This window comes from Moschus berezovskii, chromosome 22, assembly GCF_049115385.1.
Source record: "Moschus berezovskii isolate FMDL1 chromosome 22, NW_MosBer_1.0, whole genome shotgun sequence".
NCBI lineage: Eukaryota > Metazoa > Chordata > Mammalia > Artiodactyla > Moschidae > Moschus > Moschus berezovskii.
Genome location: NC_142481.1, coordinates 26848713 through 26870118, shown reverse-complemented (window position 1 = coordinate 26870118; position 21406 = coordinate 26848713). Strand labels below are relative to the sequence as shown.

The 21406-nt window shown below is 38.0% G+C and overlaps 1 protein-coding gene across 3 annotated transcripts in view; it reads left to right on the top strand.

Moving 5' to 3' along the window:
* SNTB2 (syntrophin beta 2) overlaps positions 1 to 21406 on the top strand; it is a 77618-nt gene that overhangs the window by 30772 nt on the left and 25440 nt on the right. For all 3 annotated transcript variants that reach the window (XR_016035938.1, XM_055412434.2, XM_055412435.2), the window contains exon 2: positions 11944 to 12157. Coding sequence is in view for 2 of the 3 variants with exons in the window: in XM_055412434.2 (XP_055268409.2) it covers positions 11944 to 12157 (214 nt within the window). In the remaining variant the exon portion in view is untranslated. The remainder of the gene's footprint in view (positions 1 to 11943; positions 12158 to 21406) is intronic.

Here is a 21406-nt window from a genome sequence, read left to right as displayed (position 1 = left end):
GTGACCTCACTGTTTCCTTTTTGAATATTCACCTTGGTAGTTCATTAAGGAGGAATGATCCATAACAGCCAGGGCTACCTTTCACAGTATCTGATCACCCTTAACTAAATATCAACAACCTTTCTAGAACAGATCACAGTGTTTTACCTTGACCCCGATTCTGGCCTTTCCTAACCGCTTACATTTCTCTGAATGTTTCATGTCCTCGACTGGATGCTGTAACCTCAGCCAGGCACATTCACTTCCACCTTATCTGCCTGGGGTACTTCTGCTGTCTGTCAGTGATAAGTCTCCTATTACTTTGTGTAATACATTCTATATATAGTTCTATAATGGAGCTTAATATACTGAGTTGTTATTACTTATTCATTGGTAAAATATAGTAGTATTTACATGTTTGGTCTTTCTTTCTGTCTTTGCTATTTACTGGTGGAGTGGTACATGCCAGGTTTTTTTTTTTCTCTAAGGTCTCAATATCCTCATTTGTAAAATGGGAGTAATAAATGTCCCTACCTCCTAGGGTTATCGTGAGATTCAGTGAAATTATTCACATAAAACATTTAACTCTGTTTTTGAACATTAATTGAGTATTGAGGTCGGTGATTGAATATTTGTGTCTTCTATTATATCTTGAGACTTGTAGAGACATGGGATGTGTTTTTTCCATCATTCAGGGATGGTGGGTCTGAGAGGGGCCTGTTTCCTCCGAGATCAGGTCTGCTTTGTGAGCTTTATTCATTAACCCTCACGGAAGTTCTCTGCCGTGATTAGGGCAGACGCAGAAAGGCACAGTGGTCATTTTTCTGAGTTCACACCACATGTAATCCTTTATGTTCTATGGTAATGCTCCTGGGGAAGAGGTCTTAACCAGTTTGTACACTCATTCATTAACAGATGCTTTTTACCATGTGCTGTGCTAATTTCTGAAACTGGTGAAAATGATGGTCAGGTTCTGCAGTAGGTCATAATAGTAATATTTCAACTTTGTATGGCTGTTATAATTCATAAAATCCTTTTCCAGTTCTTTCTTTAATCTTCACAATAACCCCCTAAGGATAGACTTTATGATTTTTACATATAAGGAAGCTGAACTCCAAAAAAATGGAATTAAGCCACGAGCGTGGATGTAAATTCTTCTGAAGGATGGACACACGGAAGCACACTCTTTTCCAAAAAGTAATCATTTTCTTTTGAAAAACAGCATTCTTGACTCGTGTTTTTTGTTTAGTTTTGTCTTGGCTAGGGCTTTCCAGCTGCTTTTCCGCCCCCCGCCCTATCACTGCCACACCCATGGCAGGGATGGAGACTGTGGCTCTCTGACTGTTCTGGCGCCTCTGTGCTGCTGCCGGCTCAGAGCGACATGTGCCGTCAGTGTGGGCAGACTAGTGAGTTAAATATTGATCCCTGTTTGTTATTATTAAAGTCTTGTGTCTGATACAGAAAAAGTGAATTACCACAGGATGAAAGGACTCTGACCTGAGTTTTTAAAATATACTAATGGAAAGGTCATCGTAAAATATACACCCTTCTGCAAGGTTGTTAGCCAGCCCTTTTTTCTTTCTTTTTCCCCTGTTGTTGAAACATGAAATGCTCACTTGCTTGCACACACGGTGAGATTATCCTGTTAATCTTAGATGAGACCTGGTTACTCCACTTTTTAACTGTATAGACCCAGGGAGCAAGTTTGAGTGCTGACTCATTTGTACTGGTGGCTGATGGATCTATACAAACAGTGTCTTATGACTTTCTACTATCTCAAAATTCAAACTGAAAGTTGAGGACATATTCAGGAAAAGATGACATGGATTTTTAGCCGTGGCTTTGCCACAGACTGCAGCTTAGAAGAAGTTTTCTAAATTTCTTTGAGCCTCCTTTTTCATAGAGTTTCAGTTTAGCATCCTTAAAAATGAAGTTTGTACAAATGATCACTATTTTACAAACTCCTCTAGCTCTGCAATTTTGTTAATTATTTAGATTAGTATTTGTCCACAGGACACTCTGGACGGCTGTGTGTGTGTGTATGTGTGTAAGGAGTCAAAACATAATGCACGTGAAATTGATAGCTGTTTCATTCACCTCTAAATATGATCATTTATTTAGGCTATATTGACTGTAGCTCTATAATTCAAGGGTACATACTACACTCTACACTTGTGGATCTTTCTCCTTTCTTAGAATAATCTCTGGGAGATGGATTTAGAATGCATGAAGATAAACATAATCTCATGATAAGCACTCTTACTGATTATGGGAAGCTAATATTAACACAAATTGACTGTCAGTTGCAAGGGCAAACTCTCACATATCCAAAGCTGCCCTATAATATTATTTAGTATTATTTGACAGGAACGCTTGGCATGAAATTTTGGAATTACATGTAGATGCCTTTAGAATGAAAAGGGCTTCCCTGGTGGCTCAGCTGGTAAAGAATCTGCCTACAGTTCAGGAGACCCGGGTTCGATTCCTGGAGAAGGGAATGGCCTCTAGAATGACACTGTTCTTTGGTTTTGTCATGATTCTGACCTCTCAAATTTACTCTGACTTGTAAAACTAAGTAAAACTAAAAGTGAGTGGAGGGAAATGCAAAGTGGTATTTGGTCAAAGGGTGCAAACTTCCGATTATAAGATGAATAAGTTCTGGGGATCTGATGTTCAGCCTGATGACCATAGTTAACAAAACTGTCTTATATACTTGGAGGTTGCAAAGAGAATAGATCTGAATGTTCTCACCACACTTAAAAATTGTAATTATGTGAAGTAATAGATGTGTTAACTAACCTTATTGTGGGAATCAGTTTTGAACCATTTGAATCATTTTGTAAAATATCTATCAATTTGGATTTGTGTCACATTTTATCATGAACAAATGGACCTTGTGTATTTTTTGAGCAAGAATACTACAGAAGTGATATATCTTTCTCAGTATATGTGGGAGGGTAGGGTGCATGATGTCAATATGTCTTAATACTAGTAAAGTAAACCTTTGTAACTGTTGAATCTCTCCACATACAGTTACCATTTTCCCCTTTGTAATTAATAAATATCTTGGTGAAGATTGTTGAGACTGTAGGTATCCTATTACTATTTGAACTTTCACCCTTTATTCTTTAACCTTTTCACTAATTTTAGTGTTCATTACTGGTTTGGTGTACAACAATTATTAGTGTAGTGTTCTAATGATGATTTTCTTTTTTTCTCATTCCTTTAACACTTGTTAATTGGAATTCCTCTTCTTCTCCTTCTGCTTCTTTGCTGCACCACATGGCTTGTGGAATCTTATTCAGACCGGGGATTGAACCTGGGCCCTCTGCCGTAAGAGTGGACCTAAGCAGTGGATGGACCACCAGGGAATTCTCTTAATTGAAATTCTTCTTTAAGAGCTATCTTTTATACCTCAATTCTCTTAATTGAAATTCTTCTTTAAGAGCTATCTCTTATACCTCATTTATTTATTTATTCAATTATTTATATCTGTGTAGAGTCATGGATATTTATAATCCCATACCACTATTATTTATTTTGATGCTTATATTGTTCCAGCTTTTTGAAAATTACCCTTTAATTTAAAAAGTTAATAAAACGAATTATAAGTGAAAGGCGTTATTTATTGTGGGTTGACCAGTGCATTGCATTGTAGCTTAAATTCACTACAATAGTTGATGTCTGTGCACTCTGACAATTCTCTGTCTTCCACAGCTGAACTCCTCAGTCGTGTATTATATAAGAATGAGGGGGAAAGAAGAAGAAGGAGGAAAAGAAAATGAACACATCTTTGTCTTTTCTCCTCTTCCTGAACTCAGTTAATTCTGCCAATTTGGTCAGAAAATCCCTCGTGACAACAAAAGCTTGGCAGTTACTAATAGCAGTTCTTTTGTACAATAAAAAAATTGTGACGTGTTTAAAGAAATGGAAACTTGGATAGCATTCTTGTTCCCCAGTGGTAACTGACTGGATGTTCAGGATGGAATGCTTGCTGACCCCTTGAGCACAGCTATTGTGCTGGGTTAATACTGTGTTTCCGTCTATAGTTTATCACTTGGAGTGCCTGTCTAAAACAAACCATCCGGTGTATCCAGCTAGTCCAGGACATCCACTTTGCAACGGATAAGGATTTCCTTGTGCTTAAACTGCTAGGTCTTTTTTTTCTGGTCTAGTGGAAAAACATTACTTTATTAGTGTTTTTATTAAATATTTTTCAGTTATTTAATTTTGTTTGCTATTGTCACATTCAATTTTGTGTAACATTTTATTTCTACTTCTTTAACAGCATTCATCATGTAGTACCTTTTCTCATTTCTCCTTTATTAATTGGTCTTTTTGGGAGTGGGTTATATATCTTTCTTTTCCTTTTCAACTAAACAACTTGAGGTCAGAATGTATATTAAACATTTTAAATAACCTACATGCTTTGCACATAGAGTTCATTCATGTTGAAAAGGGGGAAACATTACAATCTTTTTTTTTTTTTTTTAAGAGTAAAAATTGTCTCCTATCATTTATGTTGGTGGTTTAGTCGCTATATTGTGTTCAACTCTTGTGATCCCATGGACTGTAACCTGCCAGGCTCCTCTGTCCATGGGATTCTCCAGACGAGAACACTGGAGTAGGTTGCCATTTCCTTCTCCAGAGGATCTTCCCGACCCAGGAATCGAACCCGCATCTTCTGAATTGCAGGCAGATTCTTTACCAACTGAACTATGAGGGAAATCCTATCATTTATGTTAGTGAAAGTGAGAGTTGCTCAGTCTTGTCCTACTCTTTTCGACCCCATGGACTATACAGTCCATGGAATTCTCCAGGCCAGAACATTGGAGTGGGCAGCCTTTCCCTTCACCAGGGGATCTTCCCAACCCAGGGATTGAATCCAGGTCTCCCACATTGCAGGCAGATTCTTTACCAGCTGAGCCACAAGGGAAACCCAAGAATACTGGAGTGGGTAGCCTGTCCCTTCTCCAGCAGATCTTCCCGACCCAGGAATCAACCCAGGGTCTCCTGCATTGCAGGCGGATTCTTTATCAACTGAGCTATGAAGGAAGCTCATTTATGTTAGGAGTAGATAAAAGCATATATCTTGGGTTTGTGAGACAAGGGCTTTCTTATAGAAGTATGTTTTAATCCATTATTGACTCCCTATAATATTATATTTTTATGTCACTTCAAGAACAATCTGCTCATCCATAAACCATGTGTTTAAGTAGATAATAGTTTATTAAGTAGAATTTTGTTCTAATGGCTAATGTTTTCTAATAACAAATTTAGTTGACGAGAACCTCAACAAAGATCATTCATATGCATTTTGTGTGATAACCTTCAGTCTGTGGACTGACCAGTTTCCACATAATCAAAAAGAAGATGATGGTGTTGAACATGGACGCTTTATTCAAATATTTGCAAAAATCCTTAATAGAGCTATTAGCAGGAGAAGGCAATGGCAGCCCACTCCAGTACTCTCGCCTGGAAAATCCCATGGATGGAGGAGCCTGGTGGCCTGCCGTCTGTGGGGTCACGCAGAGTCGGACACGACTGAAGTGACTTAGCAGCAGCAGCAGAGCTATTAGCAGCAGTTTTTAACTGGATTTTACCACCCATGCCATAAATATTTCTCATGTTTTCCCCAGGATAGGGAAATTAGGACTATAAAATATCTATATTTGAGACAGAATTTTTCTTAGTTCATCCAGCCAATATTTGTGGTTCATCTGTATGTGTGAACACTTTATTAACACACTGCCAAATTTTGACCAGTGTATTACATTCATTTGTACTAAAACTAAGTACACATATGGTTACAGTGATGTCATATGGATTGGGGTAAAACTTGCTTTGAAAGGTTGGAAGCAAGTGTGATGTCAAGCCAGAGTCACAAAAAGATTGTGTATGTGTTACGAAAGGACATGAATTTCGCCTCGTGAATGTGCACGAGAATGTATTCAGGACCTTAAGTAGTCTTGCACAGGCAGCAGCACAGTTCTGAGGAGTGACTAAAAAGAGTGAAGAACCGTGGACAGATAAACACTATAGAAGTGACGTGTTGTGATTATTGTTGAATTTTGTGGTCTTGGCTTTTAATCCCTTCAGTGACTCTTGGTCAAATGGAAAAGATGAGCAAAACAGAAACTGTGACACATGTCACTGTTGTTCATTTGCTAACTTGTGTCCAGCTCTTTGTGACCCCATGGACTGCAACATGCCAGGCTTCCCCGTCCTTCACTATCTCCGGGAGTTTGCTCAGATTCATGTCCATTGAGTTGGTGATGTCATCCAACCATCTCATCCTCTGATGGCCCTCTTCTCCTTTTGCCTTCAGTCTTTCCCAGCATCAGGGTCTTTTCCAGTGAATCAGCTCTTCACAACAGGTGGCCAAAGAATTTGAGCTTCAGCATCAGTCCTTCCAATGAATATTTAGGGTCAATTTCCTTTAGGATTGACTGGTTTGATCTTGCAGTCCAGCAAGATTTTGCAGGATCTTCTGAGCCCCTGAGACTTTGGGGCTTAGCCTTCTTTATGGTCCTACTCTCACATCAGTACATGACTACTGGAAAAACCAGCTTTGACTATACGGACTTTTGTCAGCAAAGTGATGCCTCTACTTTTTAATATGCTGTCTAGGTTTGTCATAGCTTTACTTCCAAGGAGCAAGCAGCTTTTAATTTCCTGGCTGCAGTCATTACCCACAGTGATTTTAGAACCCAGGAAAATAGTTAATCTCATTTAATCCTCTCAGTTATTCAGGATAGTTGGTATTAAAGTTAATATTAGAGTTTTGTGGACTAGAAATTGATATTGAAAAGTTGAATTATTTGTCCAAATCGTGAAGTTTGTAATTGACAGAACTGAAATTCAAATATGGTCTGTTCAATTTCATATCTTAGCCTCTACCTACTTTGTCCAGAGTATATTGTATTAATTGCACTCCCAAATACACACTGATATTCATTGTGTGCTCAAGCACAGGCATTGGCTTACATTTCTCATTCAACCACCATAGCCATTTGAAGTTGGTATTTAATGTTTTACAAATGTGGAACCTGAGGCTTAGATAAGAAAATTTTGTGCTTCAAACCTCTCAAAAGGTAAATGGTAATATCAAGGCTGGTACTGAATTTCATTTGACTTTAAAATTTGTTGCTCTGTTTTTATACTTCAGTGACTTTACAAAAATTATCCAAAGAGCATCAGCTGTAGGTTAGCAAATGCATTGGAGGATGTGAGATTCAGACATATGGCAACCGCACGCTGATGCTCCATTGTTCTTTCAGCATTAATGGAACAGTCGCTGTTCCCCATTGTTGTCGTCTCCGCCCTTAAATCTTTTACTGAAATTGCCTTCTAATCCATGTTTTTCTTTGTTATTTGATGGCAGGTATTAAGTTGCTCAGTTGTATCCGACTTTTTGACCCCATGGACTACAGCCCATGAAATGCTCTAGGCCAGAATACTGGAGTGGGTAGCCTTTCCCTTCTCCAGAGGATCTTCCCTTCCCAGGGATCGAACCAGGTCTCCGACATTGCAGGGGTTTCAGCTGAACCACAAGGGAAGCCCAGAATTAACTTTAGTATTATTTATTTAATAGAACACATGCTTATTTAAAAGTTCAAGCATTGTAGAAATAACTTTCAAAAGAAGAAATCACTGTAATTACAATACAGATATAACCATTATTAGCAAATAGGCATATTTTCTTGAGTACTTCATGAACATACTAATTATATATACTTTTTTTAAACATAAAAGCTTTTATTTTTCTTTTGAGAACTTACTTTTTTCACCTAGTAACTCTGATATAACCTGAGTTTTGCCTTTGGTTTTATAGTGTTTGAGTCATTTTATATAATTTTTAAAAATCTGATAAGGTTAATTAAAAAACAAAACAGAACTAGCCTCTACTTTTGTATTTTAGCAGAAGATTAAGAAGCAATATAAATTATTCCTAATCAACCTTATGCAAAGTGCCTTTTTTGTTGCCTCTGCTTTAGTGAAAATAAGTCTTTATCTTTCCATTTTTTCTAATGCTACAGGTGGTCAAGACTTTCTTACAGTTGTCAACAGTCCTCTGCTTTCTATTTAAAAAAAAAAAAATTATTTTATTTATTTGACTGTGCCGGGTCTTAATTGCAGCATACAGGATCTTTAGTTGCAGCCTGTGTGATCTAGTTTCCCAGCCAGGGATGGAACCTGGGCCCCTGCATGGGGAGTATGGCGTCCTAGCCACTGGACCAAAAGGAAGTCCCTGCTTTCGTATGTTTTGAAGAAAGCAAGAAGGGAATGACACAGATAGGAGCATTATTTCACATAAAGCAGAACTTCTTTTAAGGTGAGGGAGAAGTACTAAGAGTAGAATTGACTTATAAAAACAGAGAGATGTCACAGAAAATAAACATAAATGTTAACACCAGAAAGAAAAGAAAAATATGTAATTTGAAGTAAGTTTTCAAATGCACAGTGTTTTCTGGTTGTGGATGAGTAATATAAAGAATTTTCAACACACATCTACTTACTGTTTAGCAGTTTCCACAAGGAAATTTGCTGGTAGCTGTCTTCCTTACAAAAACATTTAAAAATGCAAACCTAAGATGTTTAAAACATTTTTTGTGTGTGAAAAATTGAACAGCTTGCATATTCTTTTGCAGTTTGAAGAAACATTCCAAAGAAAATCACTTTTAAAATTCATTTTTTAAATATTTACTTTATAAATGACCCACAGTGGGTTTTACCATATAAGATTAGTAGTTGAAGAAGACTACCAAGGAGAAATTATACAGTAAACGGTCCAAATACCCAAATTACTTCAACCATTTGTTCTATGTTCATATATATAAAAGCATGAAAGCTAATACTTTTGAATAAAAGTAATAGATAGCCATGTTAGAATTTAATTGAGGCCTAAAAAATATCCTTTTCTGCCAGTTTGCATAACTTTATTATAAAAGGCCATAATTTTAAAATCCTAAAATTTTAATTGTTGGGGATGAAATTCAGAGCTATCTTATTTCTGGTTTGTTTGGATTTATTCCACTGTAGCTTAGAGGTTTAAAAGGAAATTTGAGTTCTCCTTTGTCATCTCAGTAGTAATTTGAGATTCTCAGAAAGGATGTATCTCCTACTTCTATGCACTTGGACAGGCCTTGGAGTGAAATGGAGTAGGAAGATGGGTACTGTGCTTAGTTGCTCAGTCATGTCCGACTCTTTGTGACCCCATGGGCTGTAGACTGCCAGGCTCCTCTGTTCACGGGATTCTCCAGGCAAGAATACTGGAGTGGGTTGCCATTTCCTTCTCCAGGGAATCGTCCCAACTCAGAACCCAGGTCTCCTGCATTGCAGGCAGATTGTTTACCCTCTGAGCCACCAGGGAAGCCCAGGAAGATGAGTAATGAAATTAATGGAAAATCTCAGGACAAATGCAAGCGATAGTTACTTTGTTTTAAAGCAGAACACTGAGATCACATAAGCCCATGTACTGCTTCCCAGGTAAATTAGATACCTGTTTATGGTTCTCCAGCTATTGTGGATGGCCAGTTAGATGGCAGTATGGGTGCCACTGTCATCAACTCAAGTAAAACTCATTGCTCCTTTAATAAGGCCATGCAGTAGGCCGTGTGTTTATGTCTGTTTCATTTAAATATGTATAGTAATAAGCTCATTAATGCTACTCTGTGATCGAGTGAACTGAGTATGTCATAAAGGGGGCTTTTCTAACACTATAGTATTTAAGAATAGTCATTTAGAATGTCTTTAATTTCTCCCAATTGTGAGCCCAAAAGTTAGTATCCTTTAAATGTTTAAAAAGTAAATCTCTGCCACTAGCAGTGCCTGGAAACTTTAAGAATTACTCCCAAAGTTGTTGTGATCTTATTCCCTCTTGAAAGCATGGAGCTAAACTAAAGCTTGTGTTCAAATGCCTGATTCAGCTGCTCAAGGCATATACCAGGTGCACCCCTGCTCATTTTTCTAGGATGATAAAGTCTCCTTGTTAACCTGAAGCAGTTAACTCTTACTCTCTCCACCTAGAAAATACACGTATTATAACTAGACATAGAAAGCACCCACATAAACACACACAAATCTTTCTAAATGTTGACAGTAGTGTTATTGTATCTTCTAGAAGCATGTTTAACAGATCTTGTTCAATAACTTATAAGAAAATAATTTTGCCTCTTCTGATGGCTATTAAATTTTTTTAACTTCTCTAGCTTTTTAATTTAGAGAAGAAGAAAGGCACCTACTATTTATTGAATGTTTAGTGTATGCCTAGAATTTTTACTTGCTTGCAACTAACAAACACACATACGTGCAATCTATTAGTAAAGTTTAGAAGACTTGTAAAGCTTCTAATGCTATAAAATATTAATACCAGCTATTATGACATTGATAAGCATTGATAATGATCATATCTTTCTAGTTTTTCAGTTCCCTTGATACTACTCTAATGACCTACCACAGTGTAATTTGAGAGGAAGTAGATGCCTGAAGTAATATATATTGATGTTAGCAGAGGAAATGGCGACTGATTTATCTATATTCAACTATTTATTGACATTTTAATGCTTTTTAAGATTTTAATAATGTTCAGTTTATCTAGTTTTTGAAATAAGAACACCATGCCTCAAATGACAGTAGTCACCAGTCATAAAGGAGGTAAAAGAAGTGTACATCTTAAAAGTGAACTTAAAAACGTTTTCTATTGATTAAAAAGCCATATCTTAATTTGGGACTACCATTGATAGAAAAACCTTTTAATACCATTAATAGAAAGCTACCATTAATAGAAAAACAAGTACAATATCTTTGTACTTGTTTTTCAAAGCTATGATAGTTTGTTTTCATAACTGTCTCCCTTACTAGACTGGGCATTCCTGAGGGCAGGGTCCATGCCTAAGCTGCTCTTGTCTTCTCAGTGGTAGCCTAATGCCTGATACTTGGAAGGCAGCTACAAATGTTGATTGAGTTGAATCTAATTGAAGTAGAGATACCTAGCCTGGAGAAGAGAGAGATAATCTCGAACTTCAGATGTCTGAAGGGCCCTTATGTAGAAGAGATTAAGTTTGTTCTGTATGGCCTCTGTAGACAGCAAACCAATGAGTGAAAGTTTCAAGTTTCTAAATGCTGAGAGTTGTTTAAAGCTAGATGGGGCTGTCTCATGCGAAGAGTTGACTCACTGGAAAAGACTATGATGCTGGGAGGGATTGGGGGCAGGAGGAGAAGGGGACGACAGAGAATGAGATGGCTGGATGGCATCACCGACTTGATGGAGTTGAGTTTGAGTGAACTCTGCGAGTTGGTGACAGACAGGGAGGCCTGGCATGCTGTGATTCATGGGGTCGCAAAGAGTTGGACACGACTGAGCGACTGAACTGAACTGAACTGAAGGAGGTAATGAATCTATCTCCAGATTCATTCGTGTTGTCCAACTACTGAGATAATTCAAGTATTGTTCATTTTTTCCCTTTACTAGTGTATTCAAACATTTACTGAACAGGCACTGGTCTGAATGTTGGACATCAAGATTGAATAAACCATAAACTCTGCCTTTGAGGAACTTGCAACCAGCAGGGGAACTGAAGTATTATTAACAAAGGATTACAACCCAGGGTGCTTAAAAGTTATTACAGAGGAGTGAGTAATGGCAATACCCTGGAGAGAATAAACAGGATAGGCTGCTGAGGAGGTGAGTTGACCAGGCAGGCAAAGGGAGAAGGGAGTCCTCAAAAGAAACAGTATGCAAAGACTCAGAAGTCAGTTTTTAGGATAGAGCAGTGGTGTATCATTTGGATTACCTGTGCTCTTAAAGCACCCTCTAATCCTAAGATTATGTGTGCGGGCTCTTTAACTTTGTGTATTTTTTTTTTCACTTAATGCCAGATAGTTCCTGTATGTATTTATTTCAGTTGTTATTTTTCATAGAAAGTAAAAATACTGACCTTCTTCTTTGACTTTTGTTCGTAGTTAAATTCATACGAGAAGTAACGCCATATATCAAGAAGCCATCGTTGGTGTCAGATCTGCCCTGGGAAGGTGCCGCTCCCCAGTCACCCAGCTTTAGTGGCAGTGAGGACTCTGGTTCTCCAAAACATCAGAACAGCACCAAGGACAGGAAGGTCATCCCGCTCAAAATGTGCTTTGCTGCTAGAAACTTAAGCATGCCGGACCTGGAGAACAGGTGAGCTGTACCTGAGGAGAACATCCTACTCACAGCTTTACAAACTTAAACGGGTATATTATAATACTGCTTTTGCATATTTTATGCAATATTATGACTGTTGACTAAATTAGGTAAAGAAAAACATCAATCTGAGATGAGAGAATCATTTCTGGACTTCCATATTTAAATTACTTCACACATATATGTGTATCGTTATTGTTCAGTCTCTCAGTCTTGTCTGACTCTTTGTGGCCCTCTGGACTGCAGCACTCCAGGCTTCCCAGTCCTTCACTATCTCCTGGAGTTTGCTTAAACCCTTGTCCATTGAGCCAGTGATGTCATCCAACCATCTCATCCTCTGTCGTCCCCTTCTCCTCCTGCCTTCAACCTTTCCCAACATCAGGTTCTTTTCTAATGAGTCGGCTCTTTGCATCAGGTAGCCAAACAATTTTGGACGAACACACAAGAAACTTAATGATGGTTATCCCTGGGGAGTGAAGTGGGATTAAAAGGTAGAAGGAAAGAAGAGGCCTTTGCTTTTCATTTTATACCTTTATGGAGTGTTAATATTACTCCTTAATTGTGATTATGACTTAATAACTGAAAAAAATCTTGTTCAAGAAACTTCTAAAAATATCTCCATAGAAGGAAATTCGTTATACTATGGATAGTGTAAAGAATCAGAGACTTCATTATAGATCAGGTTGCATCAGCTACTAATGTCACCCTTGCAAGTTAGCTTCTCTTGACCTCAGTTTCCTCATTTGTAAAATGAGAGCATTGGATTGAATAATTTCTAATGTCCCTCCTAGTTGTATCACCGTTTGGTTTCTATGACTTGGTCTTCGTTAATGCCATGAAGTGGTACCGTTAAACTTAGTGTTAGAATAGACATTAAGGGAAAAAAGAAAGATAACAATAGTTGGGAAGATCCCCTGGAGAAGAAAATGGCAACCCACTCCCGAATTCTTGCCTGGAGAATTCCATGGACAGAGGAGCCTGGTAGGTTACAGTCCATGGGGTCACAAAGAGTCAGACACAACTGAGTGACTAACTTTCACTTTCACAAGGACAAACTTTTTATAATCTACTATGACTTTTATGGTCTCCTCTGATCTGATTGCATAGCCAGGTGCCTAGTCAGGATGGGATAGTTCACAGAAGACAACAAGAAATTGAATGACCTTCTTGAGCATTTTAGGCCATAGGGACATAGAAGCTCCTGTTCTGTAGTATATTGTGTGTATGCTGGAAACAGCTGAGTTCTGCAATCACACAGGCCTTGGTCTGAGTCCCAACCAGGTCACTTGCTCTAAGGAGGGCTCTGAGCAAGTTCCTGCACCTCTAAACCTTCATATTCTCATTGATTAAGTAAAAAGGCTTAACTGTGCAGATTAAATGAGATAACCACATGCAGCCCTTTGCATAGAGTCAAACACACAGCAGGATTATAAGAAACAGTAGCTTAAAAAGTCTTAACTGCTAACTTTAACTTTGTGTGTGTACACTGCAAGCAAATTCTTTTGTCTGAGCCACCAGAGAATCCTATACACACACACACACACAAGAAATGCTATGTTTATTTTTTTTATACAGTAAAAATCTAATTTGTAAAGTGAATAATCATCTCTTAAGTCCAAATTAATTTTTTTTTTCTCACTGGAGAATCCCAGGGATGGGGGAGCCTGGTGGGCTTCTGTCTATGGGGTCACAGAGAGTCGGACACGACTGAAGTGACTTAGCAGCAGCAGCAGCAAATGAGTTAGATTTATGTAGAGACTTTGATCTGTTAATCATGGACTTAAAAAAAAATTAAATAATAAGGACTACAGTAGAGTTATAATGTGACTAAAGAAGAACAAATAGCCACTAAATTTGTCAACTGATTGTCAGGCTGAGGAAAATATTCAGGCTATGTCCCTCCATTATAAATCATTTCTGAGAATGAGGGTAGATTGTTGTCTTAGTCCATTCAAGCTGCTGTTAAAAAAAAAAAACCATAAACTGGGTGGCTTATAAACAACAGAAATTTATTTTTCACGGTTAGGGGTAAGGAGGGAAGTCCAAGATCAAGGCACTGGCAGACTTAGTGTCTGGTGAAAGCCCGCTTCCGATGATCATTTCCTTGCCATGTCTGCAATGGCAGAGAAGTCCAGAGAGCTCTCTGGGGTCTCTCTTTCAGGAGAGTACTAGTCCCATCTGTGAGGGCTCTGCACTCATGATCTAATTGCCTGCCAGAGGCCCCATTTGCTAATCTTATCACATTCAGGTTAGAATTGTAACATACGAATTTGAGGCTGAGACACAAACATTTAGTCTATAGCACTTGGAGTGCTGCTGCTATATCTGAGTATTGTAAGAAAAGAAAAAGTATTACACAGTTTCTGTAGGATACTGGAGTTGTGGGAGTGAGGAAAGAAGGAAGGAGGATGAAATGACTTGGCTGTATTGCTGAAAGCTGTGCTAGTTTATCATTCACGAAGACGTTTTTCAGAGCTCAATGATCTTGACCTTTATTGAAACTTGGGGCTGCATTCTCTTTAGCACATATGCTAAAGACAATTTGATCAGTGGTCAGATTTGAAGTAGATTTTTAGAACCAAATGGAGAGGGCAGTTTGGGCTAAAAGAGTGTATCACACCATGCTCTTTAGTAAGACCATTGATTGGTCTACTTGACCAGAGTGTACTATACAAGGGAAGTTCTTAGAAAAGTCAAGCTGTTGCAGATTTCTCAGGCTTAATTCTGCAAAGTAATTCATTTCTGATGTTGCTTGAAACACAAAATTTGGGGACTTCCCTGGCAGTCCTGAAGTTGACTCCATGCTCCCACTGCAGGGGGCACAGTTTCAATCTTTGATCGGGGAACTAAGATCCAGTATGCCCCACGGTGCAGCCAAAAAAAGAAATACTAAATTTGCAGATGATCTGCCTTTTGTAAACTATAAATCGAAAGAGATTCAAAGTTATTCTTATGTCACTCTTACTTGCATTCCAAGCGTGCTTTCTAGAGAAAAAGAAAAGCAGTAGAATTGCAGGTACCTGGAAAAATTACTTGTGACTTTGGTTATCCCCACAGGAATGTGGGTATTTATCCTATGTGTCTTGGTAAAAAAAAAAAAAGTTCAGAACCATTGACTCGTAAGAGTGAACTCAGGGTGATGGACTGTGACACTTCAGCCAAACTATTTGTTTTCCATAAGCCATGGTTTCCTCCTGTAGAAAATGAAAGCTTATGTGAGGATTAAATAAGAGAATGATTATAAAATTGGCATAGAAGGCGCTCAGTATATTATTATTATCCCTGCTGCTGGTGTCCTTGTAACCTTAAATAAGTCCCTTAATTTCTCTGTCCTATTTTTTTCTTCCATAAAATGAACATAGTAATTCATGTTCAACTCTATTTTTTAGAACTACTGCAAGAATAGATAAGATAGTATCTATAAAATCGCTTCAAGCTCATTCATCATTAAATTTATCTCAGCTCTGTCAAAGGGAATGTCATGACAGGTAACACAACTGCAATGTTTAAAGCCATGGAGAGAAACAGTTCATTTAGGAACAATAAAAATAAATTTTATCAGGACATCTGTCACCAAGATATTTATCACATAGCCCTAATTTTTTCCCTAATGTTTTATTGTGAAAATCTTCAAACTTATAGCAAAGTCAAAATAATTTTACAGTCAACACTCATTTTTCCACCACCTAAATTCTACCATTAACATTTTACTATGTTTGCTTTCTCAGATAGGCCCATTTAGCCATCCATCAGTCCATCTTATATTTTTGATTCGTTTCAAAGTGAATTGCATACATTACTATGCTTCCCTCTACTCAAGCATGCATATAGAGTTCAGTGTTTTTGTTGTAACTTTTTTTCTTTTGCGATAATATCTACATACAATAAAATATACAAACCATAAGTTTTAACAGATGCATTCAATTGTGTAACCCAAGCCTGTCAAGATACAGAACATTACTCTTACCCTGGGAATTTTCTTTTGCCCTCCCCAGTCAATTCTCTCTCCCACCGTCCAAGGCTACTCCTGTTCTGACTTGCTGTCATATATTGGTTCAACTATTCTAAAACTTCATAAAATTATAGTCATGTCATGTGTACTTTTTGTGATAGAATTATTTTACTCAGTGTAAGATTTTTTTTTTAATTGAAGTAAGATTGCTTTACAGTGTAGTATTGGTTTCCAGTGTAAGATTCTTGAGCTTCATCCCTCCTGTTATGTGTCACAATAGTTCTTTCTCTTTTATTGCTAAGTAGTAGCATATTTTATATACCACAGTTTCACAGTTTCTTTATCAATTTTCCTGTTGATGGTTACAATTCTTGTGGGCATACATTTTAGTTCTTGTGGATAAGTTCTTAGGAGTGAAACTGCTGACTCAAAGGATCGGTGTATGTTTAGTTTTTTTCAAAAGCTGTGATACTTTTTTCCAAAGTGGTTGTGCCGTCTTACATTCCCACCAGCCACATCCATACCAACACTGATAGTGTCAGTCTTTTTAACATTAACTTTTCTGATGAGTGTGAAGTGGAATCTCTTTGTGGTTCATCCTTTGTGTTTATGTAAAGACTTCTTTGACAAGAGAGGAAAGCAGCCTTTTTCCCCCCTCTGTTTCACTACATTGATTTAGTTTGACTATCTAGAGCTGGAAAAAAGTGCTGACTACCAGAATGTGTAAATGAGGAGGAGGAAGAAATTTATTTGCTTTTTCCACCTCTCCTCTTTCAAGACCTGACTAGATGCTTCTGATCGTTATAAGCAGTTCATTGTGGAAACTGAAAGCTAAATAAATAATGACTAACTCCAGGGAGAGAACATGAGCCTGTTCCTTAGCAAACAGCATTATGGGCAGTGCAGAGTTTATCGAGAACAAGGTGTTCTTAAAGCTGCTTTTTGGAAATGTAACTCTGTTATCATTGAAGAGGTTCACAAGGTCTGGGTCATCTTCCCTTTGGCTGTTTTCCATGTAAAAGGTAAATTTTGGCTTTATGACATAAAAAACATGATTATTAATTGAACATTATTATAAGTTGAACTTATACTTTATGACAAAGCCTTTTCTGAACAGAATAAGCAGGCTAGACTTACAGAATCTTATGCTTCTGTGGACCTAACCATGATCTGATTCATCTGGTCAGAATGTAATTGCTTTTCTCAGGAAATCCTCAGTGGTTTGACTGGAGGCCAGACCTCTTCACACTGTAGCTGTCTCCTCCTCTCTCCTGTGGGCCCAAACAATGACTGGCAGACTGCCTCCGAACTCTTAGTAGTTTTCATTTGAATTTGTCTTTTAAAACAGCAGTCAACATTAGGAAACATTTTGTTCCCTTTATCAGCTCCAGGGGCTGCTTCTTCAAAGGCAGACTTCTGGATCCTAGAATCATTAGTCCTGTTGTGGAGTTTATGTTCTGTTTCTTCTAATTTAATTTCCTGTTTTACAATCACATTTTAAGAAACACTGCAAATTTTCTCTTTTGATGAAAAGTTGGTGATTCTGTCCTAGGGAACTGTTTTACTTCCTGTTTTCCCCTTTTTTAGCCTAGTGGTCCCATGATCTTCTGTTTAATCAGGTTAAGTTTATTTTATAACAGACTTATTTTCCTTTCTTTCACTTATTAGTAAGTAGGAACTTTAACATCAGGATTTTCAGAGTTTTAACTATGGCCAAGGACCTGTGTCTGAGACTTTCCCAGGAACTGTATGAGGTCTGAAGGCTTTTTCAGAAGGTGAATGTTTTGTGCCCAGAGAAGGAGGAGCTGATTCCTGCTTTTAGTGTTAAGTAGGTCAGTAGGAAGAGTGAAAGCAATTTTTCGTCATGGTTTTGCGACTGAACTTTTAGCATGTGATTAAGGATGTTAAGCTGGTTACAGTGCCAAAGCAACCAGGTGAATATGAACAGCCTCCGTAGAAAATGGTCAGCCCGGTAGAGGGTCTAAACTAAGGACATCCCTGGCTTTTGCGTTCAGTTTGGTGGGATGAGGGTGGAGGTCAGGCTTCTGCTGGATTGAGGGTGGGGCAGTCACTAGCTGCTGGGTGTGGGGAATGCTGAACTGGTCAGCTGGCCTCTCTATTTTAGCTGCATGCTTTACTCCCATTTCCAGAGGTAACTGGTGCCTCCAATTCCTCAGCCTCTTCAGAATTCTGCAACATGGACTGGCTCGGATTTGACTCTCCCCTACTCTTCTTAGGTTTGCTCATTTAACTACTCTGTCTGTTTGCCAGTTTCCAAAATTTTGTTGTAGTCGCTCCTCTCATCTTTTCCCTGAGCTTGTAGGATTATGCTTTTTAAAAATTCCCTTTAAATTTGTAAATGACTCCTTAGATAAAATACCAAAAGCACAGTACGTTAAAGAAAACTTTACAAATTGAACTTTATTAACAATGAAAGCTTCTGCTGCGTTACAGACACTGTGTACTAGGGTTCTCCAGATAAACAAACAATAGGATGGATAGATAGGGTTATTTACTTATTATAGGAATTAACTCATGCAGTTGTGGAGACGAAGTCCCATGGTCTGCATGCTGGAGAAATAGAAAAGCCAGTCTTAAAATTCACCCCAAGTTCAAGGGCCCAAGAACCATGAGCACCAGTGTTTGAGGGCTGGAGAAGATGAATGTCCCAACTTAAGAAGAGAGCAAATTTGCCTCTCTGCTTTTTTTATTCTATTTATGCCCTCGGTGAATTGGATGATGCCCAGCCGCACTGGTGCAGGCCATCTCCCTTACTCATTCTACTGATGATGCTAATCTGTTGCAGAACCACCCTCACAGACACACCTAGAAATAATGTTTTACCAGCCACCTGGACATACCTTAGCCCAGTCAAGTTGACACATAAAATTAACCATCGCACACTGTTAAGAGAACAAAGAGATAAATTGAGGACTGGGAGAAAAATCTTTGTAAAATACATATGAAATAAAGGACTGACATCTGAAATATACAAAGAATTCTAAAACTCAGTAATAAGAAAAAACCCAGTTTTAAAATGGGCAACAGACGCTTCACCAAAGAAGAAATAGAGATGACAGATAGGCAAATGAAAGATGCTCAAATCATATTCCATTAAGGAACTGTGAATTAAAACAATAAGATGTCACTGTACAAATACTAGAATGGCCAGAATCCAGCCAACAGTACCACATGCTGGTAAAGATATACAACACCAGGAAGGCTTATTCATCAATGAGGGGAATGCAGAATGATACAGCTACTTTGAAAGACAGTTTGGCAGTTTCTTTCAGAGCTAAACATAGTAGTCTTACCATGTGACCCTGAAGTTGTGCTCCTTAGTATTTACACAAAGGAGTCAAAAACTTAGGTCCACACAGAAACCTACACATGAATACTTTAATCATAATTGCCAAAATTTGAAAACAACCAAAAGGACCTTCCATAGGTGAATGGATAAACAAAATATGGTTCCTCCAGACAGTGGAATATTATTCAGCCATAAAAAGAAATAAGCTCTCAAGCCACAAAAGACATGGAGGAACCTTAAATGCATATTGCTAAGTTAGAAAGTTACAGGATTTCTTGGAAATGGATCAACAGTTGCCAGGAGTTCAGGGCCAGGAAGTGGGGGTAATGTACTGTTTTAAATCTTCCCATAACAAGTGTATAACTGTTTTTTTTTTAGAGAATATAATCATTTTTTAGGCAACAAATATCAATATTTATGTTAAGGACCATGACAGCAACAATTGATATAGCGAAAAATAACATTAAAAAGAAAAAAACATTATAAAATAATATGCAAAACTAAATAAAGGTCAATGTGAATATTAAGCTATTTGTCAGAAATCTCTTTTCTTCTACTTTTTCTGGGCTTTATGGATGGAGGAGTTCCTCCTGCCTAGGAGTGTGTGTCCTGCTGGTGACTCAGCAGATAGTCTCATCCTTTTCGGGTTCAATTAAATCTCCCCAGGCCATTTCTCTATTGTAATCCATCTTACATCCCACCATAAAATTATTTTTTAGCTTATTATTTTTAATTGTGATAAGATACACATAACATAAGACTTACCATCATAACTGTTTTTCTGGAGGAGCAAATAGCAATTCATTCCTGTATTCTTGCCTGGGAAATTCCATGGACAGAGGAGCCTGGTGGGCTATAGTCTATGGGGCTGCAAAGATTCAGACATGACTGAGCAACTGAGCACGCACACACACACACAACATAAAATTTACCATCTTAACTATTTTTAAATGTATAGTTCAGTGGTATTAATTATATTCATATTACTGTAACACCAATCTTCAAAACTTTTTCCTCTTGCACAGCAAAAATCGTAACCATTCAACAGCTCTCCGTTTCCCTCTCCTCCCACCCCCTAGCCACTACCATCTTAGTTTTTGTTTCTGTGACTTTGACTACTCTAGGTACCTCATATAAGTGGACTCATATAATACTTGCCCTTTTGTGATAGGTTTTTTCGTTTAGAATAATCCTCTCAGGGTTCACTCATATTGGAGCATGTGTCAGAGTTTCTTTCCTTTTTAAAGCTGTGTATTATGTGTGTATATGTATCCCGTTTTGTTTATCCATCCCACTGATGGACGTTTGGGTTGTTCCCACGTTTTGGTTATTGTGAATGATGCTCCTCTGAACCTAGGTGTACAGATATCTCATAAAGTTAATTTTTTAATTCATTGTCTTGATCATATTGTCCCCTTGTTCAGAATCCTCAGTGATTCCACGTTGCTTACCAGTTAATATCCAGACTTAACCTACTATGCAAAACCCCCAAAGTTTTAATCTCAAGCTGCTTCTTGCTGTATTTAGATATAGGATAGGAAATTAAATAAACTCATCAGAACTATAACTAAAACAGAAGCAAAATAACTAGTGACTTGCTACCTAAAGATGCTTCAGGTATGGGCTTTGTGAAGTGTTTCAACTGGTCACAGACATTATTTTATGTTTTAACTGTTTTCTAGAACTCTCTGGCCTATTTGGCTATTGCTGTAAAACTGTGAAGGCATATGAAACATGGATAGACTGCTGGGTAGACCTTCAGGTAGCTAGCAGGGTAAGTCTAGTGGGAGGGCGTGTCAGTGGATAAGTAGGTAGGTAGTTTGGATAGATGTGTTTATAAGCTGTATGCCAGTTTGGTAAGTGTGCCCCAGTGGTGAAGAGGCCCCCCACTGCAGTCCTGCTTTGCTGCTAACATCTTGGGGGTGCCTTTTTGAGCCAAGAATTTTGTGATAGTCATCACAGTTCTTTATAGAAGTAGTTTTTG